The 17,774-nt window shown below is 44.0% G+C and overlaps 1 protein-coding gene across 6 annotated transcripts in view; it reads right to left on the reverse strand.

Moving 5' to 3' along the window:
- Window positions 1-17,774, reverse strand: part of TNS1 (tensin 1) — a 564,007-nt gene that overhangs the window by 323,986 nt on the left and 222,247 nt on the right. For all 6 annotated transcript variants that reach the window (XM_083153686.1, XM_083153691.1, XM_083153689.1 and 3 more), the window contains exon 2: window positions 4,556-4,670. In XM_083153686.1, coding sequence (XP_083009812.1) covers window positions 4,556-4,670 — 115 coding nt within the window. The remainder of the gene's footprint in view (window positions 1-4,555; window positions 4,671-17,774) is intronic.

Below are 17,774 nucleotides of genomic sequence, written 5' to 3' on the forward strand. Positions count from 1 at the left end.
TGGTCAAAATTGCCTTGCCAGCAGAGTCTATTTTTGCTTGCAATACTGACCTCCCAGGCCATGTATGGGTTTCGCAAGCAAGGTAAACACTGTGCGATTTTGCCTAACTTTTACTTACTATTTTAACTACTGTATATAGAGTCAAAATCGTGAGCCAAAATCGAACCATGTTTATACACCTTTACTGCCTTTTTTCCCTTCATTATCAACTTAAAACCCCTATTACATATGGGGAAAGGAGACAATTCGGAAAACTACTATTCTTACTGAATTAGGGGGGTGATTCTGGTTGACACGCAAAGTTGCGAAATTCGCAGCTTTGCGTGCCATCTATGCAATGCCAGCACGGACGGCCACGTTCGCGCACCAAATATCCCCGCACGACCATTGAATGATTTTGTAAGCGCTCGCGGATCCAAGACACCTCTCTGGTGTCTTAGATCTGCAAGCTCCCTCTACGGGAAGCAGGTGGGCAGCTGACAACCGCTGACATCAGCTGCCCGACCCCCGCACCTGAGTCAACGGCCCATTTACATGGGAATGCCCAGCATTTTCATGGGGACGCCCATGAAATGCTGGGCATTCCCATGGGTGCAGCCCATCACCACCGCCCTACGCCCCTTGCCGCACGGCTAGGTGTGCCGACTCGCACCAAGGGGATTATTCTGGTGGATTAACTCATATGCGAGTTCGCACCCTTGCGATTTAATCAGAACCTGCCCTGTGAATGGTGGTTCACCTGGCCCTTTCTCGCAGCGCGTGTTTGCACGCAGGGCCTGCAAATGAATGTATAACATAAATATCCATTCACAGCCAGTGGGTCGCCGACCATCGAATGATGTTTAACGTACACGCATACCTAAGTGACTCTCAGGTCACTTAGATTTGCGTGCACCCTCGGGAGGAAGTGGACGTGCAGCTGGCATCCGGTGATGCTATAGAGACGGATAATCATCACCTGTAATCCCATCTCTGCACTGGGTTTAGAAACATAAAGCAGCAAAACCCATGCAAAGTCCAGTTAAGCATTGGCAATTGTCAAATTGGTTGAAGAAACAGCACACTTTCAGCTGATGTTTCTCCACCACTTCAGTAGGCTGCCAACAGAAATCATGCAGAAATCAAAGCAGCTAAAATATTATATGAAGAGTGCATAGCCACTGAAAGCAAAACCAACCCAAAGAAGTTTTTTAAATACATAAATAGTAAACGTTTAATTAAGGAAAACATAGGCCCACTAACTGATACTAGTGGAAAAAGTGTCACTGAGGACAAGGGAAAAGCAAAACTGTTAAATGTGTTCTTCTCATCAGTATTTACTAAGGGAGAGCAGACTGTGGAACGCACATTTACCACAAACGGGACAAATAAGCCAGATCTCGTTGTGGATTTCACGCCGAAGGAAATAATACTGAGGCTAAGCAAACTCAAAACAAATAAATCACCAGGGCCAGATGGGATTCATCCGAGGGTATTAATGGAATTAAGGGATGAACTAGCTACTCCCCTACATTATATCTTTAGCAAGTCACTATTGTCAGGTATAGTACCAAAACATTGGAGAATAGCAGAGGTAGTGCCAATATTCAAAAAAGGAAAAAGGAAGATCCCGCTAATTACAGACCCGTTAGTTTAACATCAATTGTGGGTAAACTATTTGAAGGATTTTTAAGGGATGGTATCTGGGAATATTTAGATCATCACTGTCTACTCAGTACTAACCAACATGGGTTCGGGAAAAATCGTTCATGCCAAACTAATCTACTAGGGTTCTATGAAGAGGTTAGCAAAAACCTCGATAATGAAAATGCTGTAGATGTGATTTTCCTAGATTTCACTAAAACATTTGATACTGTCCCACACAAGAGATTGATTAATAAAATGGAGAACCTAGGATTGGGTAAAAAAAAACGCAGATGGCTAGGGAATTGGCTATGTAATAGAGAACAAAGAGTGGTTGTGAATGGTGCCGTATCAGATATGATACCGGTACTAAGTGGAGTGCCCCAGGGTTCGGTTTTGGGGCCCATTTTGTTTAACATTTTTATTAACGATATTGGGATAGGGTTACTCAGCAATGTATCCATCTTTGCGGACGATACAAAACTTAGCAAAGTCATCAAATCATCAGAAGATGTCACCATGCTTCAAAATGATCTTGTAATTCTAGATGAGTGGGCAAAAAAATGGAAGATGCGGTTCAATGTAGATAAATGTAAGGTTATGCACCTTGGGAGACACAACCAGTGTGCAAGTTACAACCTTAGCGGAGAGGAACTGGGTAATTCCATACTTGAAAAGGATCTAGGAGTCCAAATAGACAGCAAACTGGGATGTAGTGCCCATTGTAATGTAGCTACAAAAAAGTCCAACAAAATTCTGGCATGCATTAAGAGGGGAATGAAAACTAGGGACTCAAGGGTAATTATGCCACTCTATAAAGCATTGGTGAGACCTCATCTCGATTACGGAGTACAGTTCTGGGCCCCACACTATAAAAAGGACATCATAGAATTAGAAAAGGTCCAAAGGCGAGCAACAAAGCTTATTAGGGGAAATGGAGAATTTAAGCTACGGGGAGAGATTAAGCAATTTGGGACTATTTACATTAGAAAAGAGACGTTTAAGGGGGGACATGCTCAACATGTACAAGTATATCAAGGGCCAATATAAGGAACTGTCACACACCCTCTTTTCTACTAGAAAGGAATCTAGGACACGAGGGCATGAGTATAGATTAGAAGAAAAAAAATTTCATTCAGCTAGTAGAAACAAGTTCTTTACGGTCAGAACAGTCAAACTCTGGAACTCTCTTCCCAGAGAGGTGGTAACGGCTGGCTCATTAAATGCGTTCAAGGCAAAGTTGGACAAACATTTACTGGAGAAAAACATCCATGGGTACAAATAAGAAATATAATTTGTCTGTAAAATACCAGAACCTACCAAATTAGCAATGGATATCTATACCAGGTTGAACTAGATGGACGCAAGTCTTTTTTCAGCCTTACCTACTATGTAACTATATGTAACAACTGAGCTATTGATAGCGGTCATCAGATGCCCATTATACCAATTTCATATTGAAAATGCGGGTCACATTTGCAAGGTTTTAGCTCCCATGTAAGTCGAGGGTGGAGCGGCGGCACATCATCGGGGGATGGAGGAGGGGGCAGCGCTTGGAGCTGATGATGTCTCTAAGCTCTGCCTCCTCCATAGTGTGAACAGGACCTGGGTTGCTCGACTCGGGTTACCCATTCACACTGCACAGGCCCGACTCAGGATTAACCCTTCTTTTAACTGAGGTCAGAATGCTGGGTTGCTGGACCCAGGTTATAGGTTTTGGTGCTTTCATCGACCTGGGTTGATACGTCATCCACCCGGCAATAACTCAAGTCGAGGATGTGGTATGAAAGGGGTATTACTAACTGGCACACCAAAAATAATACAATACCCCCACTGCATTTACTCCATAAACTGCATCATAAAAGTGTATTTACAGTTCTATTCCATTTAATATAAAATTACATTGTTCACAACTGTTAAATATTTACAAGCATACTTGAGTCAGTGCTGGTGTGTATATGTGTGTGTGTGTGCGCGTGTGTGCGTGTGTGTGTTGTTGGTCATACAAGGGTTATAAACACATTCCATTCCCTACATTTACACAATTGAACTTTGTCCACCGGAAACTAGTGTTCAAAGAACTGGCACAAGCCCATATCAGTTTCTGTTCTTTACACAATCTAGTAGTAGTTATTATTAGCTAAGACTATAGGCACTATGTGCACAAACTCTGTTACAGAATACCTTCCTAGTGACAATGTGTCATTCATACTGAGCTCCACTTACTAGGTGCCAGGTTCTCTAGTGCTCAGACTCTATAGCGCTGCATTGCACTGCTGCCAGCAAATAAGGGGTGCCTGGATACAGAAGGCTGCAGATGGGCCTACTCCTCTCTTAATATGCCCCTGTGTATCATCTGTGTATGGTCAAATTAGAAATACTATTAATTGAACTTCTGTCATTGCTGTTCGATCTAATTATTGCTTTTGATACCAGAACTTACAGGCTTGAGAAATGGTTTTGTCCATTAAGAGAGAATTTGCTTTTGCAAGTGAACCAGAATCAGGCCCATTATCCAGTGTTTGTGGTGTATCTGGGTACCGGTGCCGGACAGGGTCCCGACAGTCGGGATCACGACAGTCATTTACCCTACGTCGGGATCCCGACTGTTAAAATACTGATGCACGGGTTCCCGACGGCCACCGGTTATTCTCCCTCGTGGGGGTCCACGACCCCCATAGAGGGAGAATAGAATATGGTGAGCGTAGCGAGCCACCGTGCCAGCAGCGTGGTGAGCACAGTGAGTCCGCAAGGGGCTTTGTTGCTGGGGCTCTGACGCTGTCAGAGTCGGTCCAGTCTGGATCCCGACGTCGGGCTAATGACTGTCGAGATCCCAACTGCCGGAACCCTGTACCATGCCCCTGGGTACAGCCCTTTGCTAATGAGGTTGGTTAGTTCTCCGATCATTGATGATCATTCATGGAACACTTACCCCGGCACGCGCTCCCCTCTCTGGTGATGGCTTGCTTGCACACACTGCAGGACTTCACCTTCTTGAAGCTCTTTATCTTGAATGTGTGACAGTTCTGTCCCTCTAGATCTTCAGGCTGGGAATGCAGAAAAAACACATTTATAGTGAGTTGGAGAAGTAATTATGCCAAAGATGTTACTCTCGCTTTACCCATTTGTTTGGAGTAAACTAGCTCTGCCTATAGACAAATTAATCTTCTGAAGTCACATTTGCCAGGGCCACCATCTTACGGATGTGTGTGGCCTAGAGTTCATTCCATGTTACAGTTGTTATGTCTCACACACCTTTAGGTTGTGTATTACAACTCTTCATTTTGTCCATATAAGACCATTCTTTTTAATACAGGTGGCTACTGTAATAGGACAAAATGACATCTGCTGAAATAATAGCTTCACTTGACTGTAGCTCAGTGCTTTGCCCAGATTATGTACAATGTCAAATTATTACCAGTAATGTTCCCTTTTCAGGAACAATATTTCAAGGATTACATTCAGTGTATTTTCTATACATTGTGAAATGTGCATGCTATTTACACAAACTGTGTACATAGACTCATAATTACCTAAGTGGAAGTAATAACAATAATGACAAAAAGTGTCTCATTATAGACCATAGTAAATTGATGGGTAGCATTATTATAACTGATTCAGAGTAAAAATATAAAATGTATGTATACCTTCTATTGCCTTTGCAAATGTACTTACAGATATGAGCTTAACCAACATTAAAAGTACAACTCCAACCCCTGTTAGTTAACCCCTTCCCGACATTTGACGTACATTTACGTCATGGCCGGGAGGTACTTCCCGACACATGGCATAAATGCACGTCATGAGTTTAAACTGTCACTGCGTCTCGAGACGCAGTGACAGAGGGACGATGTCTGCTGTCCCTGACAGCAGACATGTCCCTGCATGCCCAGGGGGGGCTGCGATGCCGCCCCCCCGTCGGCGATCGCTGTGATTGGCTGTTCAGTGTGAACAGCCATTCACAGCGTTTTCCTGTGTTACCAGCGAATCAGACGCTCGGTAACACAGGTGTCAATCACCGCCGGGCGTCAGGGGGCATGAGGGGGTCATCGGTGACGATGACACCTCACCCCACCCTCACCCCACCTGCCCCCAAGGCTGTGATTGGTCCGTGGGACCCACGGACCAATCACAGCCAAGGCGCGACATTTAAACTGACGGTGACTGCGCTGCAGACGCCATTCCGGTCTGGAATAGCGTGCAGAACGGTCACCGTGCCTGCCTGCCGTGAATACCGACCTGATCCTTGCTAATACTTACCTGATCCTTGCAAATACCTTACCTGATCACCTTATCACTGCTTGTAGCGTGCTGGACGCTTCCTGGATCTGACTTCCTGAGACTTCCTGCTGCTGCTGCAGTGTGATAGATAGAGAGATAGAGAGATAGAGAGAGAGAGATAGAGAGAGATAGAGAGATAGTGACAGAGAGAGCTATATTTTGTGTCTGCTACCCCCCCTTTTTGGGGGTGCAGGGGTTTTCTATATATAAATAACTGTCAGTGCTGCTGCTGCAGTGTCATACAGTGATAGATAGTGATAGATAGTGATAGATAGTGAGAGGTAGAGAGATAGAGAGATTTGTGTCTGCTACCCCCCCTTTTTGGGGGTGCAGGGGTTTTATTTTATATATATAACTGTCAGTGCTGCTGCTGCAGTGTCATAGAGTGATAGATAGTGATAGATAGTGAGAGATAGAGAGATAGAGAGAGATAGTGACAGAGAGTGATAGAGAGTGTATATTTTGTGTCTGCTACCCCCCCTTTTTGGGGGTGCAGTTTTTTTTTATACATATAACTGTCAGTGCTGCTGCTGCAGTGTCCTAGAGTGATAGATAGTGAGAGATAGTGAGAGATAGAGAGATAGAGAGAGATAGTGACAGAGAGTGATAGAGAGTGTATATTTTGTGTCTGCTACCCCCCCTTTTGTGCTGATCAGTATATCTGTGCTGATCAGCAACTTTTTGGGGGCGCAGAGGTTTTTTTTTTATATATATACCTGTCAGTTGCTGCCAGTTGCACTGTCAGTTGCACCAAAGGTTGTGCACCTGCTGTCCCTCACTGGTAATCAGTGTCGCATCACTGATCACCTTTTTTTTTTTTTGTGAGTGCTGTGGGGTCTTTTTTTAATTTTTTTTTTACACACACTGATTTTGTGGGTGTCCTGTGGCCACTGTGCGCCGATCAGTGACGTACATCACTGATCAGCTTTTTCGGCACAGGGTTGATCAATTTTTTTTTTTTTTTTGATCAGATTCCTGTTGCCTTTGAGCGCTGTTCAGTGACAGACGTTACTGACCAACATCTGTGCTCAATTTTTGGCGCAGGACCTTTTTTTTTTTTTTTTAACCCCTTCAATTTTTTATTTTTAACCCCTTCATTTTTTTTTTTTTTTATTGGTATAAAGTATTTTTTTTTTTCTGCACCACATACACACTACACACTACATACCCCCCGGATTGAAATAAAGTTTGTACCCCCCCCTACACTATACACGTGTTGAAACATTTCACTACCAGTAACACAAAAATAAAAATGGCATCCCAAATGTCCTCCCAAATGTCCTCCCAAATGTCCTCCCAGTCATCCAGGAGAATGTATTCAGTGGAGGAGGCATATGCCATGCTTGCCTCTGACTCTGACACAGGCAGTGATGCAAGCGGGGAATTTGAAGGATTCGTCTTAAGCTCCTCTTCCTCCTCTGGTGATGAGGGACCCCCTCAAAGACGCCCCCGTAGATCAGCTGAGATTCCCCCCCCCAATAATTGATCTAGTATGGACCCCACCACCAGACAATTTTGAGCCCCAGGTTCCTGAGTTTTTGGCCATGCCAGGAATCCAATTTGATTCCACAGGTCTCAGAGAAATTGACTTTTTCAAATTATTTTTCTCTGATGATTTTATAAATTTAATGGTGGACCAAACTAATTTATATGCCCAGCAGTTTATTGCTCAAAACCCCACGTCATCATTTGCTAGGTGGACCCCTGTAGATGCAGTAGAGATGATGACGTTTTGGGGTCTGGTGTTTCATATGGGCATAGTAAAAAAGCCAGAAATTAGGCAATATTGGAGTACAGATGTTCTGTACAGTACTCCATTTTACCGTATGGCCATGCCCTGGACTCGATTTGAGACAATTCTTAAATTTATACATTACACCGATAATGCACAGTGCCCACCCAGAGATGATCCCACCTTTGACCGGCTATTCAAAGTCAGGCCGGTCATTGATCATTTCAGTGCCAAATTTGAAGAGGTGTACATCCCTGAAAAATTTATTTGTATCGACGAGTCCCTTATACATTTTAAAGGAAGGGTTAAATTCCGCCAGTACCTTCCCAGTAAGAGGGCAAGGTATGGCATAAAAATGTATAAACTGTGTGAAAGCACCTCAGGGTACACCCACAGGTTTAGGGTTTATGAAGGGAAGGATTCAAGAATTCAACCGCCAGAATGCCCCCCCTCCCTCGTAGGTGTTAGTGGGAAAATTGTCTGGGATTTAGTGCACCCCTTCCTGGATAAAGGTTATCACCTCTATGTGGATAACTTTTACACTAGCATCCCCCTGTTTAAGGCCCTTGGTTCAAGAGGTACAGCAGCTTGCGGTACTGTGCGCAAGAACCAAAGAGGCCTCCCAAAAACGCACATTGCCCAAGTAATGAGAAGGGGTGAAAGCAGGGGAATATGCAACGAAAATATGTTGTTGGTCAAATATAAGGACAAGAGGGATGTCCTTATACTGACAACAATTCACGGAGACAGTACCACCTCCGTCCCTGTACGAGGTACCAGTACCCACACCTCAAAACCTAATTGTATCCTGGATTACAATAGGTACATGGGCGGAGTGGATCTTTCAGATCAGGTACTGAAGCCGTACAGTGCCCTGCGGAAAACAAAAATCTGGTACAAGAAGGTGGCCGTGTATATCATCCAGATGGCACTGTATAACGCTTACGTGCTATTCCGTTCTACCGGCCAGAGGGGGACATTTATGCACTTTCAAGAGGAAGTCATAAAGGGCCTAATATTTGGGAACCAGCAGGCAGAGGGCCCCAGTACTTCTAGTACTGGCCCCCGTATTGTACCAGGGCAGCATTTTCCTGATGAAATCCCCTCCACTGGAAAAAAGGGCAGGACACAAAAAAGGTGCAAAGTTTGCTATAAAAAGGGAATAAGAAAGCAAACTATTTTCCAGTGTGACACTTGCCCCGACAAACCCGGCCTATGTATAAAGGAGTGTTTTAAAATATACCACACATCTATGGAATATTAGGTTCATAATTTCACCGTGCTTCGGGGGTCTTGCTAATGCCACATAGCACCCACCATTCATTCCACCAGAATCTGAGCCGCAAAATCCAAAAATCACTCCTTCCCTTCTGAGTCCTGCCATGCACCCAACTGGTATTTTTTGGTCACATGTGAGGCATTGCCGTACTCGGGAGAAATTGGGGCACAGATTTTGGGGTGCTTTGTCTCCTTCATTCCTTGTGAAAATGAAAAATTTTGAGCCAGAACTGCATTTTTGTGTAAAAAAATGTAATTTTTCATGTTCACTGCCCAGTTTTATCAAAATTGGTGAAACCCCTGGGGGTTTGAAATGTACACTATACCCCTAGATGAATTCCCTGAGGGGTGTAGTTTGCAAAATGGGGTCACTTGTGGGGGGGTTCCACTGTATTGGTGCTTTGGGGGTCTTGCTAATGCGACATAGCACCCACCATCATTCCACCAGAATTTGTGCTGCAAAATCCAAATATCACTCCTTCCCTTCTGAGTCCTGCCACTTTTTGGTCACACATGAGGCATTGCCGTACTCGGGAGAAATTGGGGCACAGATTTTGGGGTGCTTTGTCTCCTTCATTCCTTCTGAAAATGAAAAATTTTGAGCCAGAACTGCATTTTTGTGTAAAAAAATGTAATTTTTCATTTTCACTGCCCACTTGTATAAAAATTGGTGAAACCCCTGGGGGTTTGAAATGTACACTATACCCCTAGATGAATTCCCTGAGGGGTGTAGTTTGCAAAATGGGGTGACTTGTGGGGGGGTTCCACTGTATTGGTGCAACATAGCACCCACCATTCATTCCACCAGAATCTGTGCTGCAAAATCCAAAAATCACTCCTTCCCTTCTGAGTCCTGCCATGCACCCAACTGGTATTTTTTGGTCACATGTGAGGCATTGCCGTACTCGGGAGAAATTGGGGCACAGATTTTGGGGTGCTTTTTCTCCTTCATACCTTCTGAAAATGAAAAATTTTGAGCCAGAACTGCATTTTTGTGTAAAAAATGTAATTTTTCATGTTCACTGCCCACTTGTATCAAAATTGGTGAAACCCCTGGGGGTTTGAAATGTACACTATACCCCTAGATGAATTCCCTGAGGGGTGTAGTTTGCAAAATGGGGTCACTTGTGGGGGGGTTCCACTGTATTGGTGCTTGGGGGGTCTTGCTAATGCGACATAGCACCCACCAAAATTCCACCAGAATCTGAGCTGCAAAATCCAAAAATCACTCCTTCCCTTCTGAGTCCTGCCATGCACCCAAATGGTATTTTTTGGTCACATGTGAGGCATTGCCGTACTCGGGAGAAATTGGGGCACAGATTTTGGGGTGCTTTGTCTCCTTCATACCTTCTGAAAATGAAAAATTTTGAGCCAGAACTGCATTTTTGTGTAAAAAAATTTAATTTTTCATTTTCACTGCCCACTTGTATCAAAATTGGTGAAACCCCTGGGGGTTTGAAATGGACACTATACCCCTAGATGAATTCCCTGAGGGGTGTACTTTGCAAAATGGGGTGACTTGTGGGGGGGTTCCACTGTATTGGTGCAACATAGCACCCACCATTCATTCCACCAAAATCTGTGCTGCAAAATCCAAAAATCACTCCTTCCGTTCTGAGTCCTGCCATGCACCCAACTGGTATTTTTTGGTCACATGTGAGGCATTTCCGTACTCGGGAGAAATTGGGGCACAGATTTTGGGGTGCTTTTTCTCCTTCATACCTTCTGAAAATGAAAAATTTTGAGCCAGAACTGCATTTTTGTGTAAAAAAATGTAATTTTTCATTTTCACTGCCCACTTGTATCAAAATTGGTGAAACCCCTGGGGGTTTGAAATGTACACTATACCCCTAGATGAATTCCCTGAGGGGTGTAGTTTTCAAAATGGGGTGACTTGTGGGGGGGTTCCACTGTATTGGTGCTTGGGGGGTCTTGCTAATGCGACATAGCACCCACCAAAATTCCACCAGAATCTGAGCTGCAAAATCCAAAAATCACTCCTTCCCTTCTGAGTCCTGCCATGCACCCAACTGGTATTTTTTGGTCACATGTGAGGCATTGCCGTACTCGGGAGAAATTGGGGCACAGATTTTGGGGTGCTTTTTCTCCTTCATACCTTCTGAAAATGAAAAATTTCGAGCCAGAACTGCATTTTTGTGTAAAAAATGTAATTTTTCATTTTCACTGCCCACTTGTATCAAAATTGGTGAAACCCCTGGGGGTTTGAAATGTACACTATACCCCTAGATGAATTCCCTGAGGGGTGTAGTTTTCAAAATGGGGTGACTTGTGGGGGGGTTCCACTGTATTGGTGCTTGGGGGGTCTTGCTAATGCGACATAGCACCCACCAAAATTCCACCAGAATCTGAGCCGCAAAATCCAAAAATCACTCCTTCCGTTCTGAGTCCTGCCATGCACCCAACTGGTATTTTTTGGTCACATGTGAGGCATTTCCGTACTCGGGAGAAATTGGGGCACATATTTTGGGGTGCTTTTTCTCCTTCATACCTTCTGAAAATGAAAAATTTTGAGCCAGAACTGCATTTTTGTGTAAAAAAATGTAATTTTTCATTTTCACTGCCCACTTGTATCAAAATTGGTGAAACCCCTGGGGGTTTGAAATGTACACTATACCCCTAGATGAATTCCCTGAGGGGTGTACTTTGCAAAATGGGGTGACTTGTGGGGGGGTTCCACTGTATTGGTGCAACATAGCACCCACCATTCATTCCACCAGAATCTGTGCTGCAAAATCCAAAAATCACTCCTTCCCTTCTGAGTCCTGCCATGCACCCAACTGGTATTTTTTGGTCACATGTGAGGCATTTCCGTACTCGGGAGAAATTGGGGCACATATTTTGGGGTGCTTTTTCTCCTTCATACCTTCTGAAAATGAAAAATTTTGAGCCAGAACTGCATTTTTGTGTAAAAAAATGTAATTTTTCATTTTCACTGCCCACTTGTATCAAAATTGGTGAAACCCCTGGGGGTTTGAAATGTACACTATACCCCTAGATGAATTCCCTGAGGGGTGTACTTTGCAAAATGGGGTCACTTGTGGGGGGGTTCCACTGTATTGGTGCTTTGGGGGTCTTGCTAATGCGACATAGCACCCACCAAAATTCCACCAGAATCTGAGCTGCAAAATCCAAAAATCACTCCTTCCCTTCTGAGTCCTGCCATGCACCCAACTGGTATTTTTTGGTCACATGTGAGGCATTGCCGTACTCGGGAGAAATTGGGGCACAGATTTTGGGGTGCTTTGTCTCCTTCATACCTTCTGAAAATGACAAATTTGGAGCCAGAACTGTATTTTTGTGTAAAAAAAATAATTTTTCATTTTCACTGCCCAGTTGTACCACAATTGGTGAAACCCCTGGGGGTTTGAAATGTACACTATACCCCTAGATGAATTCCCTGAGGGGTGTAGTTTGCAAAATGGGGTCACTTGTGGGGGGGTTCCTAACTTTTAGCATCTTATGGTGCCTAGAAACCTACATGGTGCCTAAAAAATAATCTCATAAAAAGGAGGCTCCAAAATCAAGTAGGTGCTCCTTCTATTATGAAGCCTGTGGTTTGGTCACCGTGCACACTAGGGCCACATATAGGATATTTATGAAAACAAAAGAATTGGGGGAATCAATTTTCAGTCACATTTCTCTAGTAAAATGTACTGTGTTCCTTAGAAAAATGTATTAAAATTGCAAATCTGCAAAAAAAAAGAAATTTAGAAATTTCACCTACACTTTGTTTTAATTCCTGTGAAACACCTAAAGGGTTAACAAACTTCCAAAATGCTGTTTTGAATACTGTGAGGGGTGCAGTTTTTGAAATGGCATCATTTATGGGGGTGTCTCACATACAAGTCCCTCAAAGTCACATCAGAACTGAACTGGTCCCTAAAAAAATCAGTGTTTGAAATTTTCTTGAAAATTTGAGAATTTGCTATTCATATTGTAAGCCTCATAGTGTCCCAAAAAATTAAAAGGAAGTTGAAATAATGATGTCAACATAAAGTAGACATATGGTCTATGTTAGTTATTCACTATTTTGAGTGGTAAGATTATTTGTCTCACAAGCAGAAAATTTAACATTTTGCAAATCGCTAAATTTTCCATTTTTTCACGATATTTTGGTATTTTTCACAAAAAAACACAGACTGTATCGACCCAAATTTACCACTAATTTGAAGTACAATGTGTCACGAAAAAACAATCTCAAAATCACTGGGATAAGTAAAAGCAAAAAAAAGTTATCCCCACTTAAGTGAGACATGTCAGATTTGAAAAAAAGGGCTCTGTCAGGAACGCAAAAACTGGCTCTGTCAGGAAGGGGTTAATTGAGCAACACTGTGCCCTCCACAATCCATCAATTTGTCCAAAATACACATGGTACCTTTTATTTAATTAAACTGTAATGTAGGCAGCTAAACCTGTAGAATAATCAAACCTAAATGAGCTGTCAGCTGACCATGCCGTTTCAGATGTCGTGCCCAATTAGAAAACACCAGAACCCATACTGTATTATGCCAGATATAGCCTGGGCACGTCACAATCAGTAGATAACTAAAACAAAGTGCCAGCCTCATTCTTATACACATTCATCAGGTGGGCACGGGGAGTATCGGCCAAACTTGTTGCAGCTTATCAAATTGGGGATGAATACAGATATATTTGATCATATAAAACAGATGGGAAAAATCATGCTCTGCCAGTAACATAAATTTTATTACACGTATGTGGTTTGTATTTTTCCAGTCTAATGTCCCTTTAAGTGTCTACAAGCATCGAATTAAAGGCTATCAGTACTACAGTGCTACAAGCTATCATCACTCACAGACTGGAGGACATAGGGCAGGAAACAACAAGCCTATTATTCCGTAGATTGACAATCATGGTCCTGGAGTGATGTTACTCTCTCATCAAATCACATATCTCTACAGAATACCTAATCTGTCAATGCTTTAAGTGGAATGACCCCAAGTAATGAAACAGTGTATGTTTAAATTCCATGTAATAGGCCTTTATATTTGGTTTATGAAATGAATTAGACCAAAGTGAATCTTTTGATAATGGACATTTTGTAAATGGCTAAAATAGGTTTAAAAACATATCCCGGGGCATACTATAACATGCTGGTTATAATTGTGTATTCATGGCAGTCGCTTGGGTCATGGAATGGAATAGAAATAGGACCCCGCGCAATAAGTATCAGATGAGGGATTTTCTGGGTGAATAGAGCAGTCCTAATCTCCAAAAGGTAAAACAAATAAAAAAATAATAAAAAAAAAATGTTTTTGTCTATTTTTCATTTAAAAGGCTACAAATTGTGGTGACTATGGGCAATAAAATCATAACAATCTGATGAGCTGTTGGTTCGGATGGTAGGTACATGTGGTGGGTGGATTGGAGCAACTGAAAGCTTAGGGGGTTACTACTAAATGGCTGTAGAGTAGACAGATCATTCTTCTCAGCCAGTGCACTGCACAACCAAGTATTTCAGATCAAGTCTCCCTGTGGTTGGGACTTATGGCTGGATTATCAAGTCAACTAAACAATCATGTACAGACCAGAGACCTGCACCATAACCTTTTGCGCAATCTGTGTACACCCCTGGTCGCAATGGGTTAAGCATCCTGGGGGTTTGAGTGCCGACATTCACAATACCAATGCTGGCATCCCAACTACCACCAGAAAACCAGCGCCGGAATCCTGATATCGATAAGGATGCCGTCATCAGGGGGGAGGTTTGGGTTAGGCACAAGCGGAGAGAGTTAGGGTGACATTCTATGGGATGAGATAATCTGACTTTGGCGAATTTTATCGCAAAAACTGCCGTTTTCGCACTTTTTCCCGAATTTGCATATTTAATGAGATGCGAAAATCGGCAAAAAGTGCGGTTTTGCCGCGAAATCGCACTTTTTAGAAGTGCGATTTTTAGTTTTCGCCAGAACTCGCATCCAGATGTTTTCACATTGAAAAGTATACAATTCGCATATTTAATGAGATGCGAATTTGAAAAATGTGTCTAAAAATCTCAAAAAAATCAGACCAGGGGTGACATTCTATGCTATGCGCTATGCGCATGTTTAATTCGCACACCACATCGCCGCAAATCGCCTATTTTGAAATCGCATTTTTCAGCCTAAATGCGCATATTTAATGTGATGCGCATTGGAGGCGAAGTGGTGCGCTGTTTTTAGTCCTGAAAATGTGCAATTTTCATGTCTGAAAATCGCACATTTGCAGGACAGCGCAAGGTTGTAAAAAAAAGAACCGAGCGCGGGGTCCCCCGCCCGAGTGTAACCAGCCCCGGGCTCACTGAGCCGGTGCTGGTGACATAAAATCAGGGTCCCCGACAAATAGGGGTCCCCTTGATTTTATGAAACCAGCACCGGGCTCAAGGTCCGGCGCTGGTTCCCAAAATACGGGGGACAAAGTGACTAGGGGTCCCCCGTATTTTAAGAACCAGCACCGGACACAACCAGCCAGCAGGGTAATGCCACAGCCGGGGGGAGACTTTTTATACAAGTCCCCCCGGCCAAAGCATTAACCCCCTGGCTGGTCAGCATGGGCAGGGGTCCTGGGGAAGTGGGGACCCCCCCAATGAAGGGGTCCCCCCCCTCCAGGACTTACCAGCCCATGCTGATAGTCCGGGGCTGTCCTCCATGCCCCTGGGCTGTGGGCATGGAGCTGATGCTTTGTGTAAAAAAAAGAATGATAACTATTGTTTTACACTGGCGAACTATGAGTCCCAGCAAGCCTACCCCGCATGCTGGGACTTGGGGAACCACAAGTCCCAGCATGCGGGGCATTAAAAGGCCCGCTGGGACTTGTAGTCCACCTGTAAAAAGAATGTTAAAAAAAACACACACACACAGAGCAGTAAAACTTTATTACACACACATGCACACACCTCACTTTTACACCGCTATACATACCGATCCAGGATCCAGCGCTGGTCTCTCTGCAGCAGAGCCGGACAGCCCGCACTGACAGTGGGCTGAACCGGCTTCCTCCGATGCCGCTAACAGCTTCTGTCGCGCTGTCCCAGCGCTACAGAGGCTGAAAACGTGATTGGCCGATGCGTCTCCATGGAGACGCATAGCTCAGCCCTGATTGGCTGAGCTATGCGTCTCCATGGAGACGCATAAGCCAAAGACGCTCTTAGCCTCTGTAGCGCTGGGACAGCACTACAGATGCTGTTAGCGGCATCGGAGAGAGCCGGTTGTCCCCGCTGTCAGTGCGGGGGTAGCCGGCTCTGCAGCAGAAGGGAGACCAGCGCTGGATCCTGGATCGGTGAGTATATTGTTGTAAAAGTGAGGTGTGTGTGTGTGCAATAAAGTTTTACTTCTCTGTGTGTGTGTTTTTTTAAACATTCATTTTACAGGTGGACTACAAGTCCCAGCGGGCCCATTAATGCCCCGCATGCTGGGACTTGTGGTTCTCCAAGTCCCAGCATGCGGGGGAGGTCTGCTGGCAGTTGTAGTTCTTCTGTATCAAGCAATGTTATTTATGAAAGATTTAACACTATCAGGCCGGCGTCCACTGGCCACGGACGCCGGTGACAGCCCCGGGCTTCAGCCCTGGACGGGTGAAACCTGGGGGGGGGGGACCCCTTTATGGGGGGGTCCCCACTCCTCCAGGTACCCCGTCCAAGGCTGACCAGCCACGGTGCTCATGTTTTGGCCGGGGGACCTTATATAAAAAGTGTCCCCCGGCTGTGGCATGACACCGAGGTTGGAGCCCGGTGCTGGTTTCAAACTACGGGGGACCACCAGTTTTTTTGTCCCCCATATTTTTGGAACCAGGACCGGTCCAAGAGTCCGGGGCTGGTTTCAGAAATACGGGGGACCCCTATGCTTTTTGTCCTCCGTATTTTTGGAACCAGCCCTGGCTCAATGAGCCCGGGGCTGGTTATGCTCAGGAGGGGGGACCCCACGCCATTTTTTTTTTTTTTGATGAACAAAAAAATCGCACATTTCCTTAAATTCGCACAATTTCATGCCTAAAATTCGCACATTATCGCACCTAATCGCACTTTTCATTCCAGAATTCGCACCTCATTAAATATGCGAATTCGCGGCAAAAATGCAATATTAAAAAAGTGCGATAATGGGCGATTTTGAAAGTGCGAAAAATTCTCATCCCATAGAATGTCACCCTTAGGGTCGGGATGCAGGTGGGGGAAGATTAGAGTTGATGGGGTGCAGGAGGAGGAATGGGGGAAATTTACTAAGATGTGTACATTTCCCCCATAGCAACATCACATGTGAAGTACAATATACATCTTAGTAAATTTCCCCCTGTATCTTTTATTTATATTTCAGATTGTGTTACTTTTTCATACAGTATGCTGTGTGTACTGCTGTAATGTAAATTAATTTACTTGTCTGTTTTTTCAGTTTTGTAATATATGATTTTGTTCCTGCTTGCTCAGTCACACGTCTTTATTCAATAACACCTTTCATATTTCTTTAACTAGTACATTAAAGAATATATATAGTTCATAAATGGCTGCCTAGCTGAGCTCCAGGAGTGGATGAGTGCCAGTTGGATGAGACTGAACCCAGATAAAACAGAAGTCCTGATGATAAATCACAGGACAAGATGGTGGCATAGCCAACTGACATGTCTAACGCTGGGGGGCACAACACTAAAAAACTCTGATCATGTGCGGAATCTTGGTGTTCTCCTGGATAGTGGCCTGACACTTAAACATAAGGTGTCAGCCACAATCAAATCCTCATTCTATCATCTAAGGAATATAGCAGGGTAGCCGACTTTTAAATGCTCCTCTCCGGGAGAAGCCCGGAGAGGAGACTTTCCTTACCCGATTGGGGGCAGGGCTTGACTGTGA

The sequence above is a fragment of the Crinia signifera genome, chromosome 7, assembly GCF_055691185.1.
Source record: "Crinia signifera chromosome 7, ASM5569118v1, whole genome shotgun sequence".
Taxonomy (NCBI): domain Eukaryota; kingdom Metazoa; phylum Chordata; class Amphibia; order Anura; family Myobatrachidae; genus Crinia; species Crinia signifera.